Genomic DNA, 24,891 nt, shown 5'->3' on the forward strand with positions numbered 1-24,891 from the left:
ACAATACTCTCTACTTTTGGCGAACAGTAAATTGGCAGTGCGTGGCCGAATGGTTACGCTGTCCGCTTTGTAAGCGGATGATTCTGGGTTCGATTCCCATCTGCTGCAACCTTCCATCGGATGAGGAAGTAAAATGTCGGTCCCGGCCTTGGTTGTTAGGCCGTTAAGTCATTCCAGGTGTAGGAGTCGTCTCCAAAGTACAAACAGTCATAAGTACAAACAACACACCAAACCAAACCTACTCCGGCTCTCCCCATTCAAGCCTTCGGACTCCTCCTAGGTTCGAGCAGAAATTTGCGGATGGTTTGATTTTTTTTATTTTTTTTAAAATTGGTTCCACTTTGACAGTTCAAAATTGAGGCCGTTTTGCGAACCACTATTCAGCACCCAGGGTCAAATCAAAAAAAAATATTTTGTTGATTTAAACAGGCCTAATTTTTTTTTTTGCAAGAATGGGACATACATGCGATCAGGGGCAGTAAACATGTCCAAAATGATTCTACCTCATGTTCAACTTTGAGAAAAAATAATTTTAATTTTTTCACGTCTGGAAATATTTCTTCTCAAAAAGTTCAGAAAAAATCCTAGGCTAGTTATTTTTCACCGTTCCAGCAGGATTCTGGCAGAACAAGATCTGCCAAAATATTTCGTGACTGGACGACGTTCTAGCAGAGTTCTTACAGAGCTGGATATTTTTACAGTACTCTAGCACAAATGTTCCACCATTCTAGCGGAATTCTGGCAGATCTGCTAGAATAGCGATTCTTAACCTTCTTCTACGCCGGTACCCCCTACCATGTAAATCAAGTAGGCCCGGTACCCCCGTTGAGATTCAATGTGCTAGAATATTTCTTGACTGGATGGTTGCTGAGATGCAGCCACGAAAAGAAAAAAAATGGGAAAATGAGGTTTTTGGGAATCACCCAAATAGCTGGCAAATTTTATAAGTCAATATCACAGCAACTCTGATTTTTTTTAAATATACACATAGTTTTTTTTCCAATTATAAGTCTTGAATTTAAAGTAATACAGTTTTTGTGCTAGAAAATGTGCAGATAACTTTTGAATTTGGGCTCCAATCGACAGAATGGATTATTAGTAAATTTCCTGCAAATAAATAAAATTATAAATTTTGGGAATTCTATCGAATTAGCAACCATGCTCACTCACGTGTATCTGTGGGGACATCAAAAGCGAAGGGGTGCGCCTGGTTGCTTAAGATAATTTGATAGAATTTTTTCCCGAAATTTATAATTTTATTTATTGGCAGGAAATTTACTAGAATTCGATTCTTTCGATTGGAGCGAGTTCAGGGAGCTCAAATCTTTCTGAAACTGAAGCCTTTACTGATTTTGTTTTAACCAAAATTGAATTTTAATTATGGTATTTTGGGGAAAAAAATCAGCTTCCTTTTTCTGGTGTTCAAAAATGTTTGCTATACTCAAATTACTCACCGCCTTCGGCGGCATCCGGTCAAAGTCGAAGTACAGATGCACGGACGCGAACTCCTCCACCAGGTAGGACTGCCGGCTGCAGTACAGCAACTCCCGCAGCGCCCGTATCGTCCGGTCAAACTCCTCCCCGGGCGCGTACACGGCCACACTGAGCGGCCCCTGCCACCGCTCCAGCAGCGGAATCACATTCTCCAGGAAGCGATAGTCGCCATGGGTTGTGTACGTTATCGTCTCGTAGCACTCCACCGGTCGGGGCCTCCGCGGGGCGATAAAGTTCCGCAGGACCCAGAAGTTACCCCGGGTTTCGATCCGGTACCCGCTGTCGACGGATTTGCAGTCGAGGAGAGATCTGTGAATAAAACAGATATTTACTGTAAAATCATAATTTAAAATGAATTTAAAAAAAATAGTAGGCTTACCTCAACTCCTGCCGTAGGTCGGAATCGTTCAGATACTGCACCAGGTACTCGTTGTGCTGGTGGACGTAAACGACCGAAGTCGTCGGGCTAAAATACCCAAATAAACAAAACAGTACGAAGAATGCGACTATCAGCGGCAGCACTATCCGCAGGATGATCGGCTTCGGAGGTAGCTGGTTGAGCTGGTCCAGCCGATTGTACGGGACCTTCGACGTTATGGCCATGGTTGGGTTGGTTCTTTGGTTCTGTAGAAATTACATCTAACGAAATGGAGTGTCGGCGGTGGTGCGTCCACCTGGAATGAAAAGTTCAACAGTTTTGTTAGTTCTATGCCATCATGGTGGCGAAAAGGGGCACATTGTAGTGCTATTGTTTTTGTTATCATCACGCCTGCAGGGACAGAGATAGCATTGTTTTGTTTTGTTTTGTTGCCTGTTATCAAAGGTGTTACTCAATTTACTCGAAAGGTAGTGAGAAAGCCTTTCGCCATGTTTAGAAATAACGTAGATGGCAAATGGTGTAATGTAGGGCCAGTATCATTTTAAACGAATCAATTTAAAATAATTATGAAGTAACAAAATAACTTGGTTTTTAGTAATTTGTCGTTTGTCTACCTCACTGAGGTAATGCTATGAATCAATCGAAAAAAAGAACTTATTAAGGCTCTAAAAGGCATCATTCCCGATTGGTCATTTGGCGACCATGTTCGTTTTAGAAAAATATTCAAATTTTGATTCATATACACTAAAAAATTTGGAATTTTACATTTAACGCAATCGTTCATCTAACGTAAAATCTGATCGTGTAATTGTAATATTGATGTAAATCTCGGTTTATTTTCACGGAAATTAATCAAATTTCCATTGATTTAGCTTTACATCTGGCAAAACATAAGCATACGTCACAAAAAACCTAACATTACGCCTTATTTGATGCACATAACTGGAGCATCTAATTTGATGTAACGTTACATCAAAGTTGATGTAATCGTACATCTAATCGAACCCAGTTTTGAGTTCTTGGCTCTTTCGTGTTTGACAGTTCCATGAATCATTGCAGCAACCGCCATATTTAACAACGCGTAGAAAATTGTTTTTGAAAAGATTTTTTCGAAGATTTGCCGTACTATGGCCCGGTTAAACCCGGATTCTTCGCGACAAAAGTAATTATAAACTGATAAACAAGGTAAGCTTGGTGGAATTTATCTGTGTCTTGTGAAATTCACACTATTTTTTCCGCAGATAGCAGTCACCTGATGCTGGTTTATCGAAATAAGAATCATGGACTGATCCGTTACAACGTGTAAACAGCAACGTTTCACTTGAGGCATCATGAAAAGTGCCGTTGGAGCATTCTTGTTAGGAAGAGGAAAGGAAACCCAATCTGTGAAGTGAAAATGATCGACAATTCGGTCGAAAACAATCAACATAAAATGCACTGTAAATGGCAAGTGAATGGTGAAGGCATCAGAAAAATGTGACTGGCATGTGTAATGATTCAATGATTTTAGAGTTGTGCAAATAAAAAAATGAGTTTTCGTAAACAAGATGCTTTCTTTGTGTACAATGAGAAAACGTAGAATCCAATAAGATTTCCCGATCGCAATGAGCGCACGTTCCCAAAATCAATCGTGTAATATTACACGACCCATTCAAAATCAAGCGTGTAATATTACACGACCAATGCATGGCGCGTAATTAGACGTAATTATACGTTTTATTTGACGCTCCAGTTATCAAATTAGACGTAAACTTACACTTTTTTTTCTTAGTGTGTAAGTTTTCAATCAAAAAATGGTTTTCTTTGTGTTGTTTGTAGAAGCATTTTATGTACATATTGTGATTATTTTTTCAATTTACTATTTCTGGACCCTGAATTCAGAACCATCATTGACAGTCATTGCCCTAAAAGTAAAAGACACCATCTACCTATTGGACTCGATTATCCACCTTGGAAAAATTCTACTTCGGATGATTGAATCTTCGGATAATCGAATCAGGAATAATTTTTTTTTGATTTTTTTTAATGTTGTAGCTTAAGTTAGACCCCTACCTCTTTCAAGCATGATGGGTCACATATGACCCAAAAATCAAAATTTCCCAAAACAAGCCTATAATTTTCATATGGTCATAATAATCATTTTCCCATCATTAACTGAAAAATGTTGAACAAAATCAATCATGAAATAAGAAATTTTGAATCCAAGTTGGCGCTAAAAATGGCGTTGAACAAATATAAAAAAAATTGTGTTATTTATTAGGCAAGCAACTATTCAAATTTGACTTTTAAAAATGGGGTCGCTGAATTCAAATTTGATGTTAAAAGTAAGGAAATAAAAAAAAAACGAAAACAGTTTTTTTCGTGATTCGATTATTCGAAGGCCCATTTAAGCTTAATTTTTAAATTATTTTATATGTATCTTGAGATGTTTAACAAGTTGTTTTTAACAAGATTTTAATTGTTAAAATGAATAAATTGTTAGGCAAGCTTTACAAAGTGTTTTGATACGTCTGAAATCAATATTGTTGAAATGTACAATAATACATAAATATAGTATTTATTTCTTTTAAAAATCCCCACTTATAACCTTCGGATGCTTAAAAACGAGCAGGAACTTGCAACAGAGACCACATAAGACCCGGGGGTCGTGGATTGCCTGCTTTTTTTGTGTTCATGCGATGAATTAAAGGTTTAATATTGGATTTTCTGTTTAACCAAAACAGAAATCAACAGAAAAACATGGATTTTTTTAATAGCCTGGAATATCTCATATAAAATGTAGCCAAAGTAACAAATTTGTTTATTTTTTTATTTTCGTTTTTAGACTTTTGAAATTGTACAAATGAATGCTGAAATAGCAGCATTGTAAAAATATTTTTTTTAAGTGATTTTCAATCATTTAAAAAAAAATTAAGTTTCAAAAAAAAACCTTTTTTAAATGTATTTTTTCAAGCACTCTTGAAATAAAAGGATTGATTTTGAAATTATAAAATAATAGTTTTGCCCCTAGTTGCAAAATGCAGATTTGCAACGAGTTGCAAACAACATTTTTGCAGTTCCGTAAAACACCCTATGAATCGAATTTTAAGCAAAAGTTTAGTCCATTCATCGTTCAAATCAAACCAATATTGAAAAGTAATACTTTCGATATAAGTGCTACAAATTTCAACTCTTTAACATCTAGTATAACTGTTCAGCTCTTGTATCGATAAAGTATGATATTATGATTAAGTTTTTGGTAGAGAAAAGAAGGCTCGAGAATAACAAGAAAAGTAAGTCACACAAAATACAAATTTCACTTTTCTCAGCTATACAATTGCAATGCTCAATCACAGCAATTACACAGTCCGACAAGATTTTGTCTCTGAGACGAGTATATGAGCAATTCTTCACCAAAACCGGAAATGGATTTTATTTGTATTTTTTGATTTGCCTCAAACTTTGTGGGGGCCTTCCCTATGACCAAACATATCAAAAAATCTCGAAAATCAAAAAATAAGTATTTTGGGAAATTGAGTTTTAGTGAAAAAAAGTTGATTAAAAAATCTGAAAAAAAATTTCCGTGTGCCTATTTTTTTCTCAAAAGTCCTCAACAATACCTACAACTGTGCCCAAGACACCAAATTGATCAGAAAATTCACTCAAAAGTTACAGCTGTTTGAATATTTACATACCATTTTTGTATGGACAGCAGCCAAATTGTATGGAGACTTGTATGGATGAACCAATCACACAAAATAGTTTATTTGGTCATAGGGAAGGCCCCCACAAAGTTTGAGCCAACTCAAAAAATACAAAAAATAAAAATGGTCGAAATCGGCCGATTTCGTAGAGAGTTGCTCATATGTGTTACTAGTATAATTTTGCCTGCTAAATCTGATTCCGGGTTCAGAATTGCTCAAATCGGTCCCAATTTTGAGATACACCCGTTTGAAATGTAAGTTTAGCCCAAAATTAGCTACTTTTTTGACTATTTTACAAAAGAACTATTGAATAAAAAACTAAACGAATACATTTATCTTAAAGTTTACGTTTTCCCCTTTTTGAAAAACCCCTGTTTTTTTTTAAATTTGATTGTTTCTTCGCATATTTATAGCCGTTTTAAAATTATATTTTCAGTTAGTTCTCATTCAAGTTTTTCCAACTTGCATGCAAGTCAAATTCTACTGGGATATCAATATATACTCGTCTCAGAGACAGGAAACAATTGATTTTTTGTTAAACTGTGTTATTTGCTCAATTTTCATTGTTTATAAATTATATTGCAGAGAATTTATTCTGCTGCTTGAACATTACAGTACTTTTTTTTCTCGTTTCCAGGAACAACTCCAAGAAACAAGTACAAAAAAACAATTTGTCCATGCATCTCTGTTGCCTGATTTGGGCCACTTAAACATAAATATATTTTTTATTGAAAAAAAAAAAATAAAAAAATGTTTTTTTTTATCAGAGTATATCTTTTTTTTTATTGTCTCCATCAAAACTAAACTATTATTTTTTTCACGGAAAGTCCCACATTCTGCGAAATCGTGAAGATTCACTAAGCCTGAATCGAAATCATGGTCGAATAATGTCACTTGGACTTGCTCATAGAACGCAGGAAGAAAATCAACAGAAGGAAGCCTACCGTTACAGTTGGCCAAGACAACGGAAAGGAAAAGCGGAAAACTAACTTTCTGCAGCAAAGACATTGGATGCACTCAAATGGAAATTTGCTCAGTGCTCAAAGCTAGCGTGTCGTGTAGCATGATTTTCACACAGACTGCATCCAACGCACAAACTGGTGGTTAACCCTTGAGTGGCCAACGAGTCAATTCAAATGAAGGGGTTTGTTGTACTATGTTGATCATGCCTCATAGAAGGTTAATTGCAAAACTGTAACATGACAAATCCACTAAACCTGTGTCGTTACTGTCTTTGCTTGCACTCATCATTCTAGTTGAAACAGTTGAGATAGGCAGTTGCAATCTGCGTTCTTTGGAGTTGCAAATAGTGAAACAAAAATGAAAATTCCACTTTTGATACTATTATGTTCGATTGCTCAAATATCAGCCAAAGGCATGACACCAAGTGACCTAACAATCAACATCAACGACATCCTCAACGAACAGCTGATGCCGGCCACGTTTCTAATGCTGGAAGGACCACCCGATTTAGGTCTGAGGACCGAAGATGAACTGATGGAGCCGGATGGAATGGAAAGTCGAACCGCGGATCCGGAGGATGGTTCCGGCCAAATAAAGTCCACGGAACGAGGGACCACCGCTCTGCTGCACAATTTAACCCGTGAAGATGGCACGTTTCGAACCGCTTTCTCGACGATGGGATTTCACAGGTGAGAGTCGGCTAATTGTGATATCGATGCAAAATTAGTTGAGAGTGAATCTTTGAAGACGTCGCATTGTAATCTAGTGTAGTTTTAGTTTGCATATCGGAACAGTAAAACTAACTGCACTTTATCTGAACCGTTTCCTGAAGCCAACAATCTACTTTTCCAGCAGTAGAGGTTGCTCAATCATGTTTCTCCGAAATCTGACCGGAAATGCAATTTAATCATCTGTAAATGATCTCAAAAATGCGATCAGCTCCGAATGATGTCAAATATGAATAGCAGAAAGTTAATGTGAGTAACAAAAAGTTGAATGTTTCATGAAATTGACAATTGTTTTGTCAAATAAAAAATATTCAAGCATTTGAAATGTTAAATGTGGGTAATTCTCTACCACACGAAATCGGGAAAAGTTGCCCCGACCCCTCTTCGATTTGCGTGAAACTTTGTCCAAAGGGGTAACTTTTGTCCCTGATCACGAATCCGAGGTCCGTTTTTTGATATCTCGTGACGGAGGGGCGGTACGACCCCTTCCATTTTTGAACATGCGAAAAAAGAGGTGTTTTTCAATAATTTGCAGCCTGAAACGGTGATAAGATAGAAATTTGGTGTCAAAGGGACTTTTATGTAAAATTAGATGCCCGATTTGATGCCGTACTCAGAATTCCCAAAAAAACGTATTTTTCATCGAAAAAAACACTTAAAACAGTTTTAAAAATCCTCCCATTTTCCGTTACTCGACTGTAAAAATTTTTATAACATGTCATTTTATGGGAAATTTAATGTTCTTTTCGAATCAACATTGACCCAGAAGGGTCATTTTTTCATTTAGAACAAAATTTTTCATTTTAAAATTTCGTGTTTTTTCTAACTTTGTAGGGATATTTTTTAGAGTGTGGCAATGTTCTACAAAGTTGTAGAGCAGACAATTGCAAAAATTTTGATATATAGACATAAGGGGTTTGCTCATAAACATCACGAGTAATCGTGATTTTGCGAAATTTTTTTTTTTGAAAAAGTTACTTTTTGCGTTTCTCTTTGTTTTGTCGTTCGTTTCTGTCGCGAGTGACCATGAACGGCCATGATCGATGACGACCAACTTTTTCAAAACTTTTTTCCGTAAAATCGCGATAACTCGTGATGTTTGTAAGCCCCTTATGTCTATATATCATTTTTTTGTTATTGTCTGTTCTACAACTTTGTAGAACATTGTTACACTCTAAAAAATAACCCTACAAAGTTAGAAAAAACACGAAATTTTAAAATCAAAATTTTTGTTCTAAATGAAAAAATGACCCTTCTGGATCAATGTAAATTCGAAAAGTACATTAAATTTCCCATAAAATGACATGTTCCAAAAAAATTTACAGTCGAGTAACGGAAAATGGGAGGATTTTTAAAACTTTTTTAGTGTTTTTTTCGATGAAAAATACGTTTTTCGGAATTCTGAGTACGCCATCAAATCTGGCGTCTAATTTTACATAAAAGTCCCTTTGACACCAAATTTCTATCTCATCACCGTTTCAGGCTGCAAATTATTGAAAACACCTCTTTTTTCGCATGTTCAAAAATGGAAGGGGTCGTACCGCCCCTCCGTCCCAAAATAAATATTTTTTGATTTTCAATATTTTTTTATTTGCTTAAGGGTACTAAAAAGACAGTTTTCGAGCCATTGTGCGTAATGGTGCAAATCTTATTTGATATCTGGTTATGAATATTTAAATCGTGTTTATTGCAAAATATCGAAAAAATAGACATCATTGAAAACCACTTTTTAGAGCAATGATTAATTTTTGTGCATTTTCAAAATACTTCTTGAAAGAAAATTACGTCCGACAACATATTTTTGAAAAGCTGAGTATTCGAGATACATCCTAACAAAGAATTCGAATCGATGAAAATGAGTTTTTTTTCATCTGTCACCTAATTAGCCTGCAATTCTCAACTGACAATACATATCACCGAAACTATTTGTCCGATTTTCAACGTTGACACTTTTGCAAAATTTTCTGATCTTTTCTGTAAAAATAATTTCAAAATTTTAAAATCAAGCTTGACTTTTAAAAAAAGTCTATAATTTTATATTTTTTGTAATTTTACATTTTAGACTAAATAAGAATATTTTTGAAATATTTTCATTGAATAGATCAGAAAATTTCGCAAAACTTTCGAGTCCTGATAAAATTAGTTTTTTTAAAAAGCAGAACAATGTAGAATTGTCTCGTTATTTTGATTTATTTTTTTCAGATTTAGACCGATGCAAATATTTTTTAAAGATCATTGTACCTCAGCTCTGGCCAAGTCAAAGGAGAGGTGGCCAAAAATATGAAATTTCAACATTTAATGAAAAAGTTGTGGAAAATGCATTATATCACTAGGTACAGTTCTGGAGTTTTTTTTTTTTTGAAAAGGTCCAATAAACCAAATTTTTAGTTTTTGCTTTTTGGGTGTTTTTTAATACCCCTGACTCAAGGCGGTTTCAAAAACACACAAAAAGCAAAAACTAGAAATTTGGTTTATTGGAACTTTTCAAAAAAACTCCAGAGTTGATTTGCAATCATTTGTTTGAAAAACAACTGAAAAAATAACAAAAAAAAACTTAAAAAGTGATAATAAACGCAGGGAAAAATATTTTAAATTGTTTTTAACTGATTGCACTTCGTTAAAATATTGAGGTTTATTGAAAAAAAATCTATTGCCCTCCACGAGCAGACAGTAATAACAAAATTCATGCCATTTCAATAACAAATATTGTTAAAATAACAGAAAGTGTTATGGAATCTTCTTAAAAAATCCATTTTTGTATAAGAGTTTAATAACAGTTTATGTTATCATAACAAAAATTGTTATTGGTCTGATTTTGATTGAAAGCCACAACAACTTTGGAATAACATTTTTTGTTATGGAAGAATAGCTCTGACTGTTATTGGGATGATCGGAATAGTTGTTAAAATAACGAAAATAATAACAAATATTTGTTCGAAGGATAACTAAAAATGTTATTAGTCTGTTATTACAATTTTACATTTTTAAAAATGTTTGCAACAGTCCTATAAATCTCGAATAATACTTTAAAAGGACAAATATATATTGTATAATTTTGGACAATAACATATTTTTTTTAAACTAAAACAAATCGAAAAAATACGAAAATTCATGGGGATAATATTTGTCAAAATCGAGTACTTGTTTCGAAAACTTAATTAAAATAATATGTAACCATTGATGTAAAACAGTTTTTTTGGTATAAGGAATCAATTGACAATGGTTTGAAAAAAACATCATAAACCCAATGAAAATTCGATCTTTAAAAACGTAAAGTTGCTCTTTCATTAAAAATAGAGAAATTTAAAAAATAACATTTTAATTTTTAACAGGTGATCTCAGTGTAAATATGCAGCAACTCCCCACGAAAACAGCATGATTCGAAAAAAAGTTCTCCGATTGAGCTCAAAACTTTTTTGGAGGTTCCTTGGCCAAATTAAGACCCGTATTTTTTTGGCCATTAGGGTGGTCCGAAAAATGGCAATTTTTGTCGATTTTCGCAAAAACCACTTTTTTCAAAAAATCATATCTTCGCGCCATTTTATCCGATTTTAGCTGTCTTAGACACAAAAGAAAGGTGATTGGTTGAGCAAAATAGTAAGAAGTTTCAAAAATCTAGCTTAACATTTGAAAAAGTCGTATGAAAACTTAAAATGCTATTTTGGAAAATTTTACATAACATATCAAAAAATTGTGAAGTTATGTTCTCAATACTCTGAGATACGATTTTTTGAAAATAAAAACTGGGGTTTTAGACGCGCCACGCGCAAAAATGACGAAAAAGGGGAAAATATTGATTTTTTTACTAAAACTGCGCTAACTTGAAAATTTCAGCAATGTTGCGTATTTCTATTACGAAAATGTTGATACCCTAACATGCATCGAGAAATTAAAAGTGAGAGTGTGTGCGTGCAACATGGAGTTACACTTTTCGAAGTGCCATGCGAACCTTCACAGAAACTGCACAGAAAGTTTAACTCCATGTTGCACACACTCTCACTTTTAATTTCTCGATAGGTCACCGTTGGCCTTCATATTTCCTCTGATTGAATGACTTCAATCTCTCCTTCCCCAGAAAAATGATGAACAACTACCGCTGCAACGGCTTCCTCGCCAACCAGATCATAGCGGACGTCCTTCCGCTGCGCGAGCTCTCCCTCTCGCGACGCGTCGGCACCGCCCCGGGCAGCTTCATGATGCTGGAAAACAACAGCCTGCCCACACCATCCAAGGACACCATGCTGTACGATCAGGGCTCTTCCGGATACGTGAATTGGTTGTCAAAGTGGGTTGGGTTTCATGACGAAAACTCGATGATTGCTTTGATTTGATTTTGTTTTGTAGATCTTCCACGCTGGACGACATCTATCGCAACTACTTGGCTCCGGGTGGGCCGATGGCCGTCATGAACGTATCGAACCATCGATCGGATATCACTCCGGTGTCGAATCCGCGCTCCGCGGAGGAAGAATACTTTGACGAGGGTATGATCACAGGGTACGCCGTCCAGCAACAGCCCGATCCCAATCACGTGGCCTTTCCCAAACCGGCTTATCAACCAAATCCCTACCATCATCATCATCATCAGCAACCTGCCCAAAATCAACACCCTTACCGTCCACCCGCCCAGCAATACCCTCCGTTGGCCGGTGGCCGCGTCTACAACCATGGCGAACCACCGTACTCCGATGCCTCCCGCGGGGACTACGCCTACCACCCGATCGAGATCGAGGAAAAAAGCATCAAGGGACTCGGCCTCAAAGACCTGTTCGACATCGCCCTAACCACCCTGGCCTTCCTGTCCTTTGGGATGTTTGTCCTGCAGGTCATCATGTGCATCACGATGACCAAATCGGACGCCAACATGATGATGATCCCGACGGTCAACCCGGACGACGGAGAGGAAGAGGTTCGCCGAAGGCGAAGAAGACGCCGCGGAGCGGTTCCCCCGGTGGAAACCCTAGAGTTGGTGCGACTTCGTGAAATCAACCAGATCGCAGCCCGCGTGCTGGACTCGATGGATGCCGTGGCGGTCACCGGAAAGGACGAGGGAAGTTGCGTCCAGCGGACCATCTGCGATATCAATCAGTACTCGCTGCAGCTCAAGTACAACCGGAAGTACTGGATCGGGGTGTGGAGGTGGAGTGGAGAGACGCGGTTTGGCACAGTCTGCTTTGGATTTAAATGAGCTCTTTTGATTTCAGTTTGGGAGTCACCTGGTTGGCGGGAGCGATGGCGGAGCCGGAAACTGGTTCGGGGACCATTTTGACGTGTTTGAAAGCGATTATCATCGGACTGGGCAGCGGGGATTGCAACCGGGCGTACAGTTGTAGCAAGTATCGGAAAATCAATAAGGTTTAAAGATTGTGATTTAAGTTAAATATTGGAAATGATGGTCCTAAAGTATGCAAAATGTTATCGTTTCCTTTGTTTAAAAAAATAAATAAAATATTTGTCAAGCATAATTCAATTGATATTTTTTCATCTGCTCCACCTTGCATTTTTTTAAAGTAAATAACTAGTATCAATACTTTAGTTAACAATCAAAAATAAGGCAATAAAAAAACGGATTTTGTGATTCGATTATCCGAAGTTAAATTTTTGTCTGGACAGTATTTAAAATGAAACACGGTTTTTTGTGAATTTTTTTTGTTAACACAACTTTTTTTTGTAGAAATAAAAAGTATGAGCATTTTTTTTTAAATAAAAACGGTAAATTGTGAGAATTTTACTATTTAACTCAAAATGTATGTACCTAATTGAAAATTTACACAAAGTTTAGAGTTGTTTTACACTCAAGTTTTTGAGTACTTACACATTCAAGCCAGTTCCATTTCCATAAACAAATGTATTCATATAAAGTTTTCTGAGTCTGAAATAACGACGATAACGATAACTTGATCGTTAGCGCTGGGCGATGAAGTTATCGACGATAATCTTATTGGTTAGCGACGTTGATTTTTAGCATGTTTGGAGCCATTTAGATTTTTTTTTTTCAAATTACTAAAACTGCACTGCAAAATCATTTTTTATGAAGCGCTTGACGCTTCGAAAAACCCAGTTTTTATTCTCAAAAAATCGTATCTCAGAATATTGAAAACATAACTTCAACATTTTTTGATTTGTAAAATTTTCCAACGAATCCGATTAAAATAACACAGCATTTTTAGTTTACATACGACCTTTTCAAATTTCTAGCCTGCCGTTTTGCAACATTTTTTTACTTCAAATTAACCTTTCATTTGCGTCCAAGATAACTAAAATCGGTTGAAATGACGCGGAGTTCTGATTTCTTGACATGACGTAGTTAAACCTAATGGACAAGTTTAACTGTTTCGGCCAAGGGACCCCAGAAAATTTTTGAGCACGAGCGGATTTTTTTTTTTGAATTATGCTGTTTTCGTAAGGGATTGCTGGATTATTATAAATTTGCTAAAAAGCTCTTTCATCACAGCCAACATTAGATTTGTAACGATAACTTTCACTACCTAGGCTGGTATAGCCTCGCATGATGGGCTATTTTTATCAATAATTGACATAACAACACGTTATTTTCAATATTTTCAGCGTTTAAACCATTAGTGGCTGACTCAACCACCTATTTATTGGGTTTATTTCTCAAGTGCTCGATAAAACCCGGGCTAATGTCCTTCCAGAGTACCACTTCAGCAAGAATAAAAAATAAAAGCAGTGACTTACCCAACGAAGATTCCTCCCTTCTCAGCGTCACGTGGAACACTTTCAATTTTATTCGCCCCGTTCCCAATCTGGTGCTATCACTTCTCACTATCTTTCCCCGGCAATGAATCACACCATGGCGTTATCAAAGTCTTCCGAAATTGGGACCAGCGTCGAAACGCTGAAATTTCGTGCTTATCACGCGGCGCGCCAACCAGCAGGTAAAATGCCACCCAAAACCGCTGTTTTCCGTTTGTCACACTGATAAAAGTTGGCACCTTGTTTTCTGTTTCTTCTTGTTTGATTCGGTTTTCGAGCGTTATGGATTATAATTAATCTGCGACCAATTTCACTTCCGATGCACTTGATTGCTTAATTACAACTAAACTCGTTGCTGAAGTGTTTTTTTAAGTCGTTCTTGCCGGAAGAAATGCTCGATGAATCATGAAAATGTACCACAAACAGTAGCGGCAAGTTTGTGCACGTGGTTGATTTGGCGTCGTCGCCGCCGTCACGAGCAGGAAAAACTCACCCTAACCTATGGCAAACCCTGGTTCGATTCGGTAAACTTGTAAAGTGAGCTAACAGCTTTTTAGATCACACCCACTAATAAATTGACCAAACCAAAATCGCCAAACAATCGAAGCGCGACTCCTCCGAACTATCTTTTATTATTGTGGAAACAAACTCCGCGTAAAACTTGACGTAATTTGAGCTTAACTCTTATCAAACGTGTCACACAATTTGGATTGAAGATTCAATTTTCGCACCTGTCCAGGTCAAACGTCTGCTCGCGACTGTTGACTGGCGAAAAGTGGTGTTGATATTGATGTGATTAGATTGGTGGAGGTGGTGAAACGGACTGGCACGGGACAGCGAACGTGGGACATCGGGTTGAGGAGGTGCCCTTATTCTGGGCCCTGATAACAGCTGTAGTGGCTGTATCACTACGTGGGAGCAACCTGGAGTGGAATGTGGTGCGTGCCGTATTGCAAGGGTATTTTTGTTGTGTATTTTATTGGTTACCCTTAAGTAGTGCACTTAAAACGTGAACATGAAGTGTGAAAATAAAAATAAGCTTGTTAATAAGGAAAAAAACAACTTTATGATTTGTACAAGCCTAAAAGATATAGATGAAGGAAAAAACCAATACAGTCATCCCTCATAGTCGGAACAGTTTACAGATCTGCCAATGTTCAACAAATCATAGAAAATCGATAATTGAACATAATGATTTGCTTTTTCGTTCATGTGAAAGCTTTTCTTGTGATCTTTCGATTGATGTATAGACCGACTGTGCATTTTTACGTTTTATATCAAGTTTTTAAAGAAAAACATTGACCCTTGAAATCCACAAATTCGGAACACTTTTTTCTTACGATGTAAGCAAACTTTTTTTCTCTCCAGGAGTACATATTTTTACAAAAAAATGACTCCACACTCTGAAACCAATAAAACTCAAGCTTAGTGATGTTTTAAACATGGCCTGATAACTTTTTTGTGAAAATATCAATTAAATTTAGGTGTTCCACAATTGTGGGAGGCACAATAACATCCCACAATTATGGAACAAGCAATTTGGAGACAGTGTTTTGCTGCTTTTGATAAAATAGTCTTGAAATGAGTTTATTTGTTCAAAAAGTACTATTTTTACTAGTGAACTAGCAAGAGAATGTCCAAATGAAGGTCCTAAAAATAGCAGAGACGACATAAAAGTTGCATTTTGCAACCTATTGACAAATTACCACAAAAGTGTTCCGAATTTGTGGGTGTTCCGAATATGTGGGATGACTGTACCACCGACCAACAAAATCTCAACGCGAGGGGAAGCATGAAGTTTCAGGTCTCAAAATCAATTTTTCAAAAATATTTAGATAGGGTTGAATGGTTTATCTCCAAAGTTTGCATGGAGAATTAGGACGGTTCGTCGCTGTTGCATACAAGCAAAAATTGCATGCAATATGTGGAAGTAGCGAATTTAACTACACAGTAAAAAAAATCATGGTTTTATCTCAAAAAAGGTTTGATTTTACCTCTATAAATGTGTAAATTTACATCTGGCAGACGCAAAATTAAAAAAAAACATCTTTCAAAAGTTAATTTTATCGGATTTATTTTATCTTAAGGACTCCATTTCATGGTCAAATAAATGAACACGATTAAAATGGTCAAAATTATTCCATAGTTCTAGCAAATTTAAGTTAAGTCCCTTAGGTCCCCTAATAACTGATTGTGTTATGGACACTTTAAAACTTTTCCATTTGTGCGATTTATGGTAATTTTATTGAACAATTCCAGCTCAAATCAGGAATTTTTCTGATACTTTTGTACCCGACCCTCTCCGATTTCAATGAAACTTTATAGACATGTTATCCTAGACCTATATAAGCCATTTTTGTGTATATGGAGCCAATAGTTCTAGAAAACAACATTTGAGAAGGGTGTAAGGTATTTAAATATTTTTGTATTGTGCAATTTAAAAATTACTGTATCTCGAAGCCGTTGCGTCGTATCAAAAAGTGGTCAAAGACAAACTTGTAGGAAATTGAACGAGCTTTCTACACGCCAATTATATGAGATTTTTTGATTTTTAAGTCTAAAACTTAAATTTAAAGGTGATGTCACGATTTTTTTTCGTTCAAAATTTTTGAGAAGATAGCCTAAGATGTTACCAACAGACTCATGAAAAATGCAGGATGGTATGTCTCTCCTAAAAAAATACAAAATTCATTTACTAAAACTGTTTTTTTGAAAAGTGGTCCAAACGTCGAAATTTTCAAAAACCGGTAGCGGGAATCGATTCCCCGGACAATTTTACATAATAGTCTCCATATTGACCATTGTCCTATGTCCAATTCTTGGGAAGATACAGCGGTTTTAAAAATAAAAATGTTGAAAAAATGTTTTTTTTTTGTTTTTGGCAATTTCTATATGACAGACTTGATTTTTCAATCTCGTAAATATTTTTATCAGAAAGCTCGTCCAATTTCCCATAAGTTTGTCTTTGACCACATTTCAATTGGATGTATGGGCTTACAGATATAAGCTAATTACATTGCTCATTACTGAAAACGTCATATTTTTTCAGTGTAGTATAGTAACCTGGATAGTAAATTAGCTTATATCTGTAAGCACATACATCCAATTGAAATGTGGTCAAAGACAAACTTATGGGAAATTGGACTAGCTTTCCGGTAAAAATATTTACCAGACTGAAAAACCAAGTCTGTCATATAGAAATTGCCAAAAACCACAAAAAAACCATTTTTTCAACATTTTTATTTTTAAAACCGCTATATCTTCCCAAGAATTGGACATAGGACAATGGTCAACATGGAGACTTTTATGTAAAATTGTCTGGGGAATCGATTGCCACTACCGGTTTTTGAAAATTTCGACGTTTAGGCCACTTTAAAAAAAACAGTTTTAGTAAATGATTTTTGTATTTTTTTAGGAGTAACATACCATCCTGCATTTTTCGTCAGTCTTTTGGTAACATCTTAGGCTATTTTCTCAAAAATTTTGAACGAAAAAAAATCGTGACATCCTCTTTAAACTTAAGTTTTAGACTTAAAAATCAAAAAATCTCATGTAAGTGTTGTGTATTTTTGTTTCAGTGTATTTTTTTCAGAAAGCTCGTCCAATTTCCTACAAATTTGTCTTTGATCACTTTTTGATACGACGCAACTGCTTCGAGATACAGTAATTTTTAAATTGCACAATACAAAAATATTTAAATACCTTACACCCTTCTCAAATGTTGTTTTCGAGAACTATTGGCTCCACATACACAAAAATGGCTTATATAGGTCTAGGATAACATGTCTACAAAGTTTCATTGAAATCGGAGAAGGTCGGGTACAAAAGTACGAGAAAAATTCCTGATTTGAGCTGGATTTGCTCTATTATTTTGTCCTGAACTTCAACTTCAAGCAGAAAAAATAATAACAGTTTCTGATAAAATAACGAGATTTGATATTAAAGTGAAATTATATTGAAAATGGAAATATTTCCAAGTCAGAATACCAAACGAATAAAAAATCTTGTTAATAGAAGAGCTGTTGTAGTTGAGTTGTATAACATTTTCTCTTATTATTATTACTCTTATGTTATTAAACATTTTCAATATAATTTCACTTAAATACCAAATCTCGTTATTTTATCAGAAACTGTTATTATTTTTTCTGCTTGAAGTTGAAGTTCAGGATAAAATAATAACACTTTTTGTTAATTTAACAGGATTTGTTATTGAAATATTATTAATTTTATTATTACCGTCTGCCCGGGATGACGGAGTTTTTTCAAGGTGGCAAATTGATCTCGGTATTCATAAGCCAAATTTGCACCCGAACCCTGCAGATGCCTTAATAAATTTTGGAAAAAATTGATTGAAAGTAAGAATTTTGCCTGAAAATCGTCAAAACCAGTTTCTTTTGTTTTTGCATTTTAAACTGAATTCGAAGCACGCATCAAAAGCTTTCACAATTTATAAAAAAATTGAAGATTTTTTTGTATTCGAAAATCTGTAACATTCCAAGGAAAATTCTGATCAATTTGGTGTTTTAGACAAAGTTGCAGATATTTATGAGGAATGTATAGAAAAAAAAACAAAAACTCACTTTCTCAAAATCCTTATTTTTAGATTCCCGAATTTTTTTTATGTGTTATTAGGGCCAAAAGCAAGTTTTTGAAAAGTTTGAGATTTTTGGAAAAATTAAAATTTCATGCATAAATTTTTTATGTAAATTTGAATTTGCAATTGAAAGTACTTTACAGATTATTTGATAAAATGCCTCGTTTTCATGACATAGCCAGCAAAAATTTGATTTCACCACAATATTCGGTGGCTATATCTTGAAAACAAGGCACGTTATCAAAAAATCTGTAAAGTACTTTTCGATTGCAAATTCAAATTTGCATAAACAATGGGGTCAAACAAATTTTATGCATGAAATTTCGATTTTTTGCCTTCCTCACTGAGGTAAGGCTATAATCCTGCTCTAAAAATGAACTTTTTATTAAAAGCTCGAAGACCCACCTTCATGTATACATATCGACTCAGAATCGAAAACTGAACAAATGTCTGTGTGTGTGTATGTGTGTGTGTATGTGTGTGTGTATGTGTGTGTGTATGTATGTATGTGACCAAAATTCTCACTGAGTTTTCTCAGCACTGGCTGAACCGATTTTGACCAAACCAGTTGCAGTCGACTTGGTTTAGGGTCCCATACATCGCTATTGAATTGTTTGAAGTTTCGATAACTAGTTCAAAAGTTATGTATAACAATGTATTTTCACATGTATCCGGATCTCATTTATATGCATTTAAACGATGTCCGGATCCAACATCCGACCCATCGTTGGTTAGGTAATCAAGAGACCTTTCCAACGAGTCCACAACATTGAAGATCTGGCAACCCTGTCTCGAGTTATGACCACTTAAGTAATATTTATGTACTTTTTTGAAGCCGGATCTCAATTAAATGTATGCAAACGATGTCCGGATCCATCATCCGACCCATCGTTCGTTAAGTAATCGAAAACCCTTTCCAATGAGTCCACAACATTGAAGATGTGGCAACCCTGTCTCGAGTTATGACCACTTAAGTAATATTTATGTACTTTTTTGAAGCCGGATCTCAATTAAATGTATGCAAACGATGTCCGGATCTATCATCCGACCCATCGTTGGTTAGGTAATCGAAAACCCTTTCCAATGAGTCCACAACATTGAAGATGTGGCAACCCTGTCTCGAGTTATGACCACTTAAGTTATATCTGTTTACTTATTTCTCTGGATCTAAAAAAAAGCTGAAATATGTGTCCAAACCACCCATTGTTGGTTAAAAGTGAGGAAGGCATCAACCACATAGGTGGATTAAGTTAGTTTTTTTCTAAAAATCACTACTTTTTCATAAATTTATAACTCGGAGGCAGCATTTTTTACCTTGCTTCTTTATGGTTGCGGGTTTTTGTCCCCTAAACTTTCCCGAAAACACCAACAAATTGGTCAGAAAATTAATTCAAAAGTTTTGGAATATTTACGCACCATTTTTGTATCGACAGCTGCCAAAATCGTATAGAGACTTGTATGAGTTAACCAATTACACTAAATTGCGTCTTTGGTCATAGGGAAGGCCCCAACAAGGTTGTGCCAAATACAAATAAATAAAATTCCAGCAGGACTGGAAAATGTTGGTATTTTCTGAACGAAATTCCAAAAATAAACTATCTAAGCAAATCAAAACCGCTTTGAACAACGATGGATCTGAAATGTTTTGCAGCTTCTCTGCAGGATTTCTCATACTTTCCATTACTCTAAATTTGCCAAAACTATTTTGAATACATTTATTTTGTTCGGCTTGTAGTTTTTGTTGTTGTCTTACTTCGCTCACTAAAAAGAGTTGGGCGCTTGTGTGTGTGTTTGTGTATCCATTGTTCTGTTCACAATAGTTTGTTTCTTCATCTTTTTTTCTTTTCTTCTTCACACATCTCCAAAATCGCATTCTCACCTTCTCATTTCACGTTTATCTCACTTACCGTAACTTTACTCTTTCTTTGTATAATGCGCGTGAATAAATGTGTGTGATGTCTTCTTTAAAATGACTTTTACTTCCGTGTCGTGTTTGAGTGTAGTTGTGTACTTGTGTGAGAAAGAGAGGGAGATATTTCCAGTGTGAAGTGGCTAGCTTTGTTTTGTTTTGTTCTCTTTATTTGATTCTTTGATTTGAGTTTCCGCACTACTCGCACTAGGTTAAAAAACGGGTAATAAATAAGTCATGCCTAAGTTTTTGTTTGTTTGCTTCTGTCGTTAACATATTGGATAACTTTTTGTTTGTGTTTGTTTTTTTTTTGCGTTCGCGCTGTCACGCACGGATATGAAATTTTCTGTTGTTTTGTTTTCTTTAGTTTAATGTTTTGCCTCTTTTGTGTGATGTGGTTTGACTGTGTGTGTGTCTGTATTGGTATGTATTGTAAAATGTGCTTCATCTCTGTCGTTCTCTATGTATAAGTAAGATCTATACACACAGTGTTGCCAGTTTGTTTGCTTTTGCTCCACAACTGAACACCGCTAAACGCTAGCTAAAACTAAGTTTCTAAGTTTTAAAAACAAGAGAAAAAGTATGCCCTTAAGCAACTTTCTAGTGGCAAATTTAATTCGTTCGTGCTAACTGTTTGTATTAGATACAACACCGTATTATTTTGTTTGCTTCGCTAATCGTAATCAATAGGCTGAGTCTATTGGTACCATTTTTGTTTTGTTTAAAACGCTATTGGTAGGAAAAAGTTGTGAGAAAAAAAAACTATGCTTTAATAAATTGCTCGTTATACCATTTTTTGGGATGGTTCGCCTACTTGAGGAGGAAATAATATACAAATTTAAAACTACTAGCGATAAATTTACAGTTTTTTTGTTTTGTTTGTTTAAATGAGCACATGTTTCGCCTCGCTACTTGGCTGTTTTACCTAGGATAATTCTCTAACTGAAATGTTTCTGATTTTTGAGAGTCTTGGAGGAATAAGATCATTTAATTTAGTGGATTTTGGAACGCAACGCAACGTTAGATTTGATTTGATTAATTTCAAAAACGAAGAATCGATTAAAACTCCTTCTCAAATGTGAGTGTTTTTGTGTGTGTGATTTTTTTGTTTGTTTATGCTTTTATGACAGACGACCAAGATGATAAAAATGGGTGTTTCTTTTTTTTGTTTTCTAGTGTCACCTAATATCTACACAAAAATGGGGTTGTAGTCTACGAGTAATTTTATACACAGCTTACCTTTTGTGTGTGTGTTATTTTTGTTTCTTGTTTGTGTGTTGTTGGTTTTTTATTTGTTTGTTCATTTTTCCAATACAATAAGGCACTCATCTTATAGTTGAAACGAGAAATAAGGTTGTTTTTTGTCTTAGTTGGAAAATGAAATATAGTTGGACAGGTGGAAGAGGAAGATCTGTGTTTTTATGTGTATTTTAGTACGGTATTTTATAAGATATTGCTGAAAAAAAATTAAGCAAAATTCAGACTAAAAATTACAAAAATGATTATTTTGAACCGAAATTCTGAAATTATATCAAAGCAAATTGGGATTTATCTAACAAAGTTTTCACGTAATCTGAACCCGGTTTTTACCTAAGTATATTGATTATAAAAGGTTAGACAGGGTTTTCGACTGTTAAAATTTAACTGTCACGCAAAGCGGATATTATACGGAGATTACTAGAAAAGTAAAAATTGAACCATTTCCTGGGCAAGTTTTATCGTATTTATCTCTGTACATGATTTATTTTCGAACTTTGGCAGATCAGATCAAAACATGTTATTGCGTGGCACAAAAAAAAATCTGACAGAATTCTAGAAAACTCGAAACCCCAAACTGAATTTGTTGGGTTAGTTAGCTACCAAACTGGTTCGGAAACGCCTCAATATTGAAACAAAACCAAGAAAATAAAACGCAACTAAAATCAATCCAGTTTGGCAACCTTAACATTGCTACAGAGCAAACATCGGATAACATTGTCTTCTCTTTTTGCAGAAAAATTTCATATAAATTTCGGTTTTCGCTGCGCTATATTTTTCGACAACCGAAAAATTCGCCTTACCTTAAAAAAATAATCAACTTTGGATTTTGACAGATGATCTTTGTTGTTGTAGATTCTAATTCTGCGAAAAAGGTTCAAGCTAAACAAATAATGTCACAACATGTTTGTTTGTTTAAATATTTTTTTTTTTCAAAGCAATTAGGCAGTTACAAATAATTCTTAAAGCTTATGTCAACCGAAAAAATATTTTTTTTGTCAAATTGTAGATTTTTCGACATTTCATGATTGTAAAACAACCGCACTGATGTACAATGCATTTTACAACACATTGTTCATTGAAATTTTTAAACCATGGCAAGCTGTTTCATTTTTTTTTGTTTTCCCCTCCCCCTAGACTTTGGCCAGAAGTAAGGAACATAAACTTTTAAAATTATTTGCAACGGCCTTCTTTGATTCTTTGTCAAATAAAAAATGCTTTCAATTATTTTCACTTTTGAAACATTTAAAATAAAGCACAGACTGTTATAAGTGAGACAAATGTCAAAATTCTACATAAATTGATAGAAATTCACGAAAAAAAATAGTTTTGCCGAAATCTAAGCGATTTCGAACGGTGATGTAGAAAAAATAGGTTAACCTAATTCGTGAACCGGTTAATGTGAAAATATCATCGCGGAAAAGAGAGGTTGTTAGGCCTACTGTGACGCTGCACTGAACTAAATGCTCGTATCAAATCTATTGAAAAGGCAGAGAGGAAAGAGGTTTGCTAAATAGTAAATGACGTAGAAATGCGATAGAGAGTTGTTCTTTCAGGATTTTCGTGCTCAACTTTATGCTACTTCCATTGAAACAGTCAAAATTTCTAAGTTATGGTAACGCTATTGGTTCAAACTTCCGTCCATTGCTGCTGCTTATTTTGTCTGTGATTGAGAATGTGTATATTTCAAGTATTTTTTACAAGTGTTGCGCGTTTTGGTGAGTGTTCCATGCCTTCAAGTCGTATGGTTTGTTTATTTGCTTTTTTCCGTGTAAAAGTGATTTAAAAAATATCCCGCGATTTGTGTTTTTTTTTCTTGCAGGTTATTTTCCTTGTTTCAGCTCTGATTTTCAAATAGTTTTCTTATTCCCGTGTGTTGAAATGTGCCAAACTTCTTTTTTCTCCAAATCATCACTATAGAAAATGGCCTATAGTTTGTCCACCTCCGGCTTATTCGCCTCTTACATCCCTAACCCTAAGAGTATAGTTAAGACAGTAGTTTATATCACTTTTCTGCTTAGACGTCTAAAAACTCTCGCTATCTCTTTCTCTCTCGTTGCATTCTCGAATCCCGTTCATTCATCCCCGAATCGAAAAAAAAATACCTAATACAAAACTAGACTCGATCTTACCTGCTGCTGCTCTCACTTAAAAATTAAACAAGACTTACTTCCGCCGGCGGACGTACCCCTTCCGTTTGCCCTTTCTGCGCCGTCCGGCCACGTGCGGCCGCGGCCGCTCCCGGAACGTGACCAGAAAGTTGCCGACCCCGGCCGTGACCTGCGCAGATCCGTCCGACCGGCTGAAACCACCACCTGCACCACCACCACCACCATCGCTGCTGCTGCTGCCGCTGCCACCGTGGCCATTTCCGGAACCGGACCCGGATCGTTTCGGCTGAGGCTGCTGCTGCTCCTTATACTAGTGGACCGCCGGTTGTTTCCCCTTCAACTATACGGCGCAGCCCTTCCGCGAGCCGTACATGACCTGCAGCTCCGGGTAGATGATCTTCTTGATCAGCTGGTTCGTCTTGGCCGCGAGCATCGCCCGCTTCGGGTCCTTCTTGAGCACCTTGATGCCGGGCTTGTGCACCAGGAACCCGTTGTCCAGGATGTGGAAATCGTAGTCGAGGACGCAAAGGGCGTAGCCCTGGAAAGGGAAGGAAAGAAAAAAGTTTTGAGGCATTCTATTGTGACAATCAATAAATTGAACCGTTCTTTTTGACTCAGTGTGGAGTCTTAGATAGACTCCTGTGGTTACTTGGATCAATACTGAGAGAATTATAATAATAATTTTAAGAATTTTAAGAATTTTAAGAATTTTAAGAATTTTAAAAATTTTAAGAATTTTAAGAATTTTAAGAATTTTAAGAATTTTAAAAATTTTAAGAATTTTAAGAATTTTAAGAATTTTAAGAATTTTAAGAATTTTAAGAATTTTATGAATTTTAAGAATTTTAAGAATTATAAGAATTTTAAAAATTTTAAGAATTTTAAGAATTTTAAGAAATTTAAGAATTTTAAGAATTTTAAGAACTTTAAGAATTTTAAGAACTTTAAGATCTTTAAGAATTTCAAGAGTTTTTTTTAAATAATTTTGAGAGATTCAAAAATTATATGAATTTATGTAAGAATTTCAAGAATTTAATTTTTTTAAGAATTTTAAGA

The 24,891-nt window shown here is 35.5% G+C and overlaps 3 protein-coding genes across 6 annotated transcripts in view; 1 reads left to right on the forward strand and 2 right to left on the reverse strand.

Moving 5' to 3' along the window:
- Positions 1–14,724, reverse strand: part of LOC6035745 (beta-1,4-glucuronyltransferase 1) — a 21,947-nt gene extending 7,223 nt beyond the window's left edge. The window contains exons 1-3 of one of the 2 annotated variants that reach the window (XM_038256280.1): positions 13,947–14,724; positions 1,874–2,133; positions 1,455–1,803 (exon numbers count right to left, since the gene is read on the reverse strand). In XM_038256280.1, coding sequence (XP_038112208.1) covers positions 1,455–1,803; positions 1,874–2,097 — 573 coding nt within the window. In that variant the 5' untranslated portion in view covers positions 2,098–2,133; positions 13,947–14,724. Of the gene's footprint in view, positions 1–1,454; positions 1,804–1,873; positions 2,169–13,946 lie in introns of both variants that reach the window. The other variant, XM_038256278.1, reaches the window with a different exon arrangement.
- On the forward strand, positions 6,891–12,646 carry LOC119767518. Its single transcript, XM_038256277.1, has 4 exons — positions 6,891–7,208; positions 11,323–11,532; positions 11,592–12,386; positions 12,452–12,646. Exons 1-4 carry the CDS (start codon positions 6,934–6,936, stop codon positions 12,606–12,608), a joined length of 1,437 nt encoding a protein of 478 aa, XP_038112205.1. The 5' UTR covers positions 6,891–6,933; the 3' UTR covers positions 12,609–12,646.
- Positions 14,725–20,267: 5,543 nt separating the features above from the next.
- LOC6035746 (beta-1,4-glucuronyltransferase 1) overlaps positions 20,268–24,891 on the reverse strand; it is a 146,715-nt gene continuing 142,091 nt past the window's right edge. For all 3 annotated transcript variants that reach the window (XM_038257234.1, XM_038257233.1, XM_038257235.1), the window contains one exon: positions 20,268–24,373. In XM_038257234.1, the coding sequence (XP_038113162.1) occupies positions 24,176–24,373 (198 nt within the window). In that variant the 3' untranslated portion in view covers positions 20,268–24,175. The remainder of the gene's footprint in view (positions 24,374–24,891) is intronic.

This window comes from Culex quinquefasciatus, chromosome 2 (assembly GCF_015732765.1).
Source record: "Culex quinquefasciatus strain JHB chromosome 2, VPISU_Cqui_1.0_pri_paternal, whole genome shotgun sequence".
Classification (NCBI taxonomy): Eukaryota; Metazoa; Arthropoda; class Insecta; order Diptera; family Culicidae; genus Culex; species Culex quinquefasciatus.

Coding starts and splice junctions, on each gene's coding strand:
- LOC119767518 (XM_038256277.1), top strand. CDS start 6,934: ATGACACCAAGTGACCTAACAATCAACATCAACGACATCCTCAACGAA. Junction 7,209..11,322: donor TCGACGATGGGATTTCACAG/GTGAGAGTCGGC, acceptor CTCCTTCCCCAG/AAAAATGATGAACAACTACC. Junction 12,387..12,451: donor TACTGGATCGGGGTGTGGAG/GTGGAGTGGAGA, acceptor TTTTGATTTCAG/TTTGGGAGTCACCTGGTTGG.